This window comes from Phodopus roborovskii, unplaced genomic scaffold (assembly GCF_943737965.1).
Source record: "Phodopus roborovskii unplaced genomic scaffold, PHOROB, whole genome shotgun sequence".
Taxonomy (NCBI): domain Eukaryota; kingdom Metazoa; phylum Chordata; class Mammalia; order Rodentia; family Cricetidae; genus Phodopus; species Phodopus roborovskii.
The window spans coordinates 3,138,009-3,145,294 of NW_026126448.1; the positions used below are offsets into that span (position 1 = coordinate 3,138,009).

Below are 7,286 nucleotides of genomic sequence, written 5' to 3' on the forward strand. Positions count from 1 at the left end.
CGTTCGGAGTTTCGAATCTTTCGGACACTGTAGAATGAGGGGCTCCCCGGGCGCGGGCCCGGCCAATCAGAGCGCCGACTGCCTCCCCTGGCCAATGGCAGGCGCCACATTGTTGTCCAATTCTGTCTAATGGAGCCCTGAGGAGCAACAATAGAGCGGGCGAGCGGCTCATTGAGAGCTGGCAGCGCCGGGCTTCCAGGCCCGGATTGAGCGCAGCGTCCGGAGCGCACCCAGGGGACGAGGGTTCCAAGCAGCCGGCCCCGGGACGGGTCCCCGGCCCCGAGTCCCCTCCGGAGTGGTGGGCTGCTGCGTTCCCAAGCGCGGGGGGCGGGTCCGGAAGTTCGGACATGGTGGCTGAAGGAGGGTGACGTGGTCAGATAAGGGGCCGGGGGCAAGGGGAAGAGGCCGAGAGAGCGGCGGCGCCGGCAGAGCTGGGCGGTGCGCGCAGCGCCGGCGGAGGAGGAGCCCGGAGCCCGAGGCAGGTAGTAGAGGGCCGGCCGCAGGGCAGGGGAGGCGACCCGGCCGGCGGCCCCAGAGGGCGAGGCCTAGGCCCCGAGGGCCTTGGGGACTGCGCGCCTGCGGGGCTGGGGGTAGAGGCCCAGGCGCACACTGAAGTGTGGGATTCTCAGACGGAGACCCCAGCGGCGGGGCCCGGCTCTGGCGGGGCCCCAGGCGGGGTGGCGGGGGTAGTGGAGGCCGCAGGGAAGCCAGGAGCTGGGCCTGCTGGGCCTCGGCAGTCGCGGCGCAGGTGGGACTGTCCTGTCCCTTCAGGGTCAGTTTCGGAGGCCACTGCCTGGCTTCCCTGAGGCCTGCTGGGGAGTGCAAGTCCCAGGACCCTAGCCCGAAGACCCAAACTCTGGAACTTGCGCTGGAGCGGGGTCCCAAGGGGTCCCAGAATGAGGAGGGCGTGTCTGAGGAGTGGGTCCCCAAACTGGGAGGGGTGGGGGTTGGGTAGGAAGGGTTGAGGGAAAAGGAGGTCCTGCAAAGCCTAACTTTTCCAGGATTTACCTTCCTTCTCGACTTCTCCAGACTAAAGGTCTAAACTCCACGCCACAGGTCTCTCCCTATCCCCACCCTACCTTCTGCAGTAGAGTTTTTCCTATTTATCACTGTCGCTGTCCGTGGACCTGGGTCCGGGTCACCGCCTCAGCAGTTTGGGATGTTTTCCTTGCATTTCAAACTAATTTTTGCGCTAGATGGCCTATCCAAAGAAAGTTGTTTTTTTCTGGTGGGTTTTCTCTTTAATGCCTCTCAGCTCTCGTAAACTCGGTTCCACGTCTATATTTCCTCCCACCTTTTGGAGGTTCAGACCATCGCATGTCCTGAGATCATTCTTTATGGGTCCCAGGGCCATAAGCCGAACTTTTGCCTCTACATTTGTCTTCTAGTTCTCACACTACTTGTAATAGGACATAAGTTTTTCAGTTTTCTCCCGAATCCCGCTGTTCCCGCATTAAAGGCAACAAACAAGACTAATCCAGCCTGCTCAACCCCACACCTCGCCTCTTCATTTCTCTCCTCTTTACCCTTCCACCAAAACTGAACGGTTTTTCTTTCCTCCGTGTCTTTTTGCTTTGCCTTTGACATCAGCTTGTTGGTCCCACGTTTTCTCTGTAATCTGAGACCCTTTCAGGCACACATTTCTCCGTTCTCATCTCACCCCAATTAACCTAAGCGTTGTGCATAATATTTTCTTTACAAATCCTCCTTACTTTCAACTGAACCAATGACTTCCAAACTTTGTCTCCCCCCTCCCCCTTGGAGGAACTACTGATTCAAACGAAATCTTACACCTGGCATTTAAATCGGATATAATAACAACATCAATGAGGGGAATTGGGGAGAGGGGAGGGAGTCTTTACAAGGAGGTTTCGAATGCACCTTTCCAGCAACTTGCCAGCTACTAACCAAACTTGTATATCCAAAGTTGTCCTAAATTTTGGATTCTGCAAGCAGTCTGGCTCAGAGTACTGTCCTCACTCAGGTTTCCCCACTTTTCCCACGCCAGGTCCAGCCATGGAGCTGCGCTCGGAGCTGCCCAGCGTGCCCGGCGCGGCAACAGCAGCAGCGACAGCGACGGGACCTCCCGTGGCATCAGTGGCATCGGTGGCCGCGGCGGCGGCTGCCGCAGCATCGTTACCAGTGAGCGTGGCCGGGGGCTTGCTGCGGGCGCCGCCCCTGCTGTTGAGGGCAGCCGAGAAGTACCCGCGGACCCCCAAATGCGCGCGCTGCCGCAACCACGGAGTGGTGTCGGCACTCAAGGGCCACAAGCGCTATTGCCGCTGGAAGGACTGCCTGTGTGCCAAATGCACGCTCATCGCCGAGCGCCAGCGCGTCATGGCGGCACAGGTGGCGTTGCGCAGGCAGCAGGCGCAGGAGGAGAACGAGGCGCGCGAGTTGCAACTGCTGTACGGCACTGCCGAGGGCCTGGCGCTGGCCGCCGCCAACGGCATCATCCCACCGCGGCCCGCTTACGAAGTCTTTGGCTCAGTGTGCGCCACCGACGGCGGGGGGCCCGGAGCTGGAGCGCCCGCGGGGAGTGCAGGGGGCGCAGGGGGCGCAGGTGAGAGCGCGGTCATGCTGGGGGTGGGGTGGGGGATGGGGTCTAGAAGGAGGAGCCCAGAACCCTGCGCTAGTGGCTTATTTCCTTAGTGACAGACTACAGCTCCCTTCCCCAGAGGTTCTGCCTACTTACTGTAGCTCACCACCCACACAGCTTCTACACCCTCCCATAAACTCTCTGACCTGTCTGCAGTTTTACTCTTTATTCCTCTCCCTCACCTCAGGCCCCAAGGCAACACTTTTGCAGTACTCTTGCTAAAGGGCAGGTCTTTAGTTAGTGCCCAACTCATTTTGCTTGGGTCTCCTCCCAGGCAGCCGGAAGCCACAGATCCATTCTGCTCTGAGCTCTCACAGGCCACCTCGGGCTTTCCTTCCCAACTCTTGTGAAAGGACCCGCAGCAATCCTCCTAATCCGCATTGCTTTCCTGAGTACCGGAGACGCCCTCTTTCATTGCTCAGCAAGATTCCTTTCCTCCGGTTCCTAGGGCATTTTGGATAAACATTCGCTGTGTTCCCTTGGTTCTGACTTCTTTGCCCACAACACATGCCGATTTGCTCATGGTTGGCACGTTTTCCTTTTTCCTGGGCCCCTTTCCCTTGCTCTGTCTACACTCAGCATAAGCCCATTACTTTGTGGATTCTAGAAGGTTGTTCTGTGAGGGAGATAGTTAGGCTCGGGCCATGGAATGGGGTCGGCTTTCAGAATGGAAGAAGGGAATGTCTTCGGTCATAATTTTGAAAAATGTAGATTAGAAAAAAAAGGATGTAACTTGTTTGTAGAAAGGATTAATACCTAGTACCCCAAGGTGTCCGCTCTTCCAGACTATGATCTTAGGGTTGGCTTTGGAAATCTGAGTGGAGTAGTGTGGTCCACTCACTGTGTAGAGGTTCTGTTTGCTCTGATTTGAACCTTAACCAGACCACTCCTCTAGAGCCGGATGGAAATGAGAAGAGAATGCTGTTGGACACAGGTGTGGGAAGAATTCACTGACCATAAAGTTTTCAGGGTGCCAGGGGGTTGGGGTTCTGGATATAGGCTAAAAAGTGTGAGTCTAAGAGCAGAGCAGAGAGAGAGAGAGAGAGAGAGAGAGAGAGAGAGAGAGAGAGAGAGAGAGAGAGAGAGAGGTTTTTATAAAAATAAAATCGCAGCACTGGAGCCCAGTCAAGGATAGTTTGGAAGTTGAGAATGAGACGAAACTTGCATTCGGCAAGCCTACGTGTGGTGGGTACAGTGTTCTTAACCTCTCCTCGCGTCTCCGTTTTTCCCTCAGAGGCCAAGTTGCAGAAGTTTGATCTGTTTCCCAAGACGCTGCTTCAGGCCGGCCGCCCCGATAGTCCGCAGCCGCAGCCTGGGAAACCCTTGTCGCCCGACGGCGCGGACTCCGGTCCCGGGACCTCATCCCCAGAGGTGCGACCCGGCTCGGGTTCAGAGAACGGAGATGGCGAATCCTTTTCGGGGTCGCCTCTGGCTCGGGCCTCTAAGGATGCAGGTGGCAGCTGTCCTGGTAGCGCGGGGCCTGGCGGTGGCGGCGAGGAAGACAGCCCCGGCTCCTCCAGCCCCCTGGGTTCCGAATCCGGGTCAGAGGCTGACAAAGAAGAGGCGGAGGCCGCACCGACTCCGGGGCTGGGTGGCGGCCCGGGTCCGCGGCAGCGGACGCCGCTGGACATCTTGACGCGCGTCTTCCCGGGCCACCGGAGAGGCGTCCTGGAGCTGGTGCTGCAGGGCTGCGGCGGCGACGTGGTGCAGGCCATCGAGCAGGTGCTGAACCACCACCGCGGAGGCCTGGCGGCCGGCCTGGGCCCCGGCGCGCCGCTGGAGAAGGCCACGGTGAGCGCGGCCGTAGCGGTGGACGACGCGTGGCCCGGGCGCGTGGACGCCACAGCCGCCGGGGGTCCCGGGCTGCCGGCTCCGCTGCAGAGCGGGCCCGCTGCGCCCCCGCACCACAGACCCTTGCTGGCCGGGGCCATGACGCCGGGCGCGCTGGGCTCGCTCAGCAGCCGCTCGGCCTTCTCGCCGCTGCAGCCCAACGCCAGCCACTTCGGCGCCGACGCGGGCGCCTATCCCTTGGGCGCGCCGCTAGGCCTGAGCCCGCTGCGCCTGGCTTACTCGGCGGCGGCGGCCCACAGCCGCGGCCTGGCCTTCATGGCGCCCTACTCCACCGCCGGCCTGGTGCCCACGCTCGGCTTCCGCCCGCCCATGGACTACGCCTTCAGCGACCTCATGCGCGACCGCTCGGCCGCCGCCGCCGCCGCGGTGCACAAGGAGCCCGGCTATGGGAGCGGGCTGTATGGGCCCATGGTCAATGGCACCCCAGAGAAGCAGTAGGACGCGGGGCCCCGCAGCCGTAGGCCCCTAAACGCTGACTCCCCGCTCACCAGCCACGGCCCCTCCTCTCCCTGTCCTACGCCCTCCATTCAGAGTTGGCTTTGGGATTCGTTTTGAAGAGTGGGTGGGAGCACCTCGGCTAATGACGGCCAGGTATCCTCAGAGGGGCCTTGTGGTGTGGGTCCTCATCCAGCCTCGGGCCACCTTCCCCCAAGCCTGCTCGCCTTGTTGTCAAAAGGCCTGGGATTTCTGAGAATCCCGAGGGCGGCTGTGGCCATGCCTGCCCCTGCTGCTCCCTCTGCTCTGCTCGCCTGGCCAGCCCGCGCTCAGGTGGATGGCAGGACAAATCAACCTGTTGTGTGTCCTCCAGTACCCACTCCCCTTTCATTTAAAAAAAAAAAATCTGCTCCAACAAATACAAATTTAGGATGCATACATCTCTTGGCACTGAGTTGAGTCTTTGGGACACGCATATATATCGATATCAATTGTAAAAAAAAAAAAAAAAGGAAACGTTCTAAGGTGCACTTTCCTCGTTGCGGTATTTGTCGCTCTCTTTGTTGCTTATGCCGACAAGCATGGGTTTCCTTGGTGCAGTGTGTTTTTATATATGTATAAATCTATATATAATCTATACATATATATATACAAGCCAGTGTATAATGTTATAAAATGGAATTCTAAGTTATTAATTGTAATCTGTAGGTGACCTCGGTATTAACGTGAAAAACATTCAAAAGCAAAGCAAAAAAAAGGACAAAATGGGAAAATTGGACTATTCGCGCATTGTACGTATCGGGTTTTATAGATGAAATCTACTGTACGCTGGGGAGGAACCCTGCCCGCCCGTCGCCTCGGGCCTGCGACTGTGCTTTGGATCAGTCCTGGCCACGCTGGAGCACGAATAGAGCGTCCGGTGACAGAACCAGAAGCTCCGGGACTCGCCAGCGAGCGACGCTGCGGAGAACTGCTCACTTTGTGCTTTCCTTTGCATAGGTATGAGCTAGAAATAAATGTTATTTTCTAAATAAAGCAACGCTCGAATCCCGTTCCGCTCCCCAGGCGGCTGGGAAGAAAAGCTTTTGATTTCCCACTGGGGCTGAGATGCTGGGGAGCTTCAGACTGCTCCATTGCCCCGACCCTGGAGGGACCCAGACAGGAAGCCTGGGCGGTGCCTGGGACAGCTGCAGCGGAGGGGACGGGGTGGGGTGTTGTCGGTCTGGGAACTTCAGAAGAGGCTCCACGACGCGTGGTGAGCGTGCTGACCTGGCGCCCTAGCCAGGCGCAGGTTCCCGCCACGCGGCCGGAGCCATGGGCTCCTCCATCTCCTCAGGTGTCCGCACCGGGTCCTTCCCGGGAAGGTTCCAGCACAGCACACAGATCCTCCGGCTCCCCCATCATGCCCCCCCCCCCACCTCGCTGGTTGCCGGCTCGGCCTCGATCTCTTTCCGGAACAGACCTAGCTGTGGCCCGGGCCGCAGTGCACTAATGGCTTTGGCTTTGCAGATGAGGGCGCTGGCCTGGGGGTGAGGGGGGGCACCCTTCGACATTTCTGTGGTCTGCGAGTTATTTGGGGGTCATGGGATACCACTTTCTCCCGGAGTAGTGTACTGAGAGTGGCAGCGAGGAAGCCACCGCACACCCCTTTTGCGAATTAGCTGCCCCTCCGCCGACCCTCGCCTCCGACTTCACACCCCTCCCTCCTGCTCTCCGCAGGGTCACTCCTGCACTCCAGGAAACAGGGTGCCCCCTCCCCTAGACTGGGCCCAGAGACATCCCAAGGTAAACTTCTGGGGCCGGCTCGAGTTCCGCCAGGCGGTGAAACTTAATAGCAGGACAAGAAAACGGTTTAATAAAGAAGGGCTTTAATAGGGAACTAATTTGATTGAGTTGCCTAATTCCACTTTAATTGGAAAGGGGGTTTGGCTGTTTGGTTATAAAAGTGTGAGAGTGACGATGAGATGGAAGGCGGGGGGGGGGGGAGTGAGAGAAGAAAGTTGCGGGCAAGAAAGAGATGAGTCCAGAGAAAGAATAAAAGCGGAGGGGTTAAGGGAAAGGGGGAAGTCGGGAAATTGGAGGAACGAGGGAGAAAATGCGCAGGAGCTCCCAGTAAGCAAACCGCTCCAGCAAGCACGCTCCAGTCTTGCCTCCTCTCACACTACGACTTTCCCAAGACCTCTAGGCCTAGCTCCCACCGCCACCCCAGGTTTCAGCCGGACCGCAGGCAGCCAAGAAGGAGAAGCTCAGATCTGCAGGCTCCCCTGGTCTCAGGAGTGACCTACACTGGGTCCCCTGAAGCTCTTAGATTGCCGCCTCTGGTGTTCAGGTCAAATTCAAGCAGGGAAGCCCCCAGATCATTCCTAAGAATATCTGGGCCTCGCGAGTTACTAGATGGCTA

The 7,286-nt window shown here is 58.5% G+C and overlaps 1 protein-coding gene across 1 annotated transcript; it reads left to right on the forward strand.

Annotated features, from left to right (window-relative positions):
- Nucleotides 1–341: 341 nt before the first annotated feature.
- Dmrta2 (DMRT like family A2) lies at nt 342–4,901 on the forward strand. Its single transcript, XM_051188456.1, has 3 exons — nt 342–482; nt 2,009–2,574; nt 3,836–4,901. Exons 2-3 carry the CDS (start codon nt 2,017–2,019, stop codon nt 4,886–4,888), a joined length of 1,611 nt encoding a protein of 536 aa, XP_051044413.1. The 5' UTR covers nt 342–482; nt 2,009–2,016; the 3' UTR covers nt 4,889–4,901.
- Nucleotides 4,902–7,286: the final 2,385 nt, after the last annotated feature.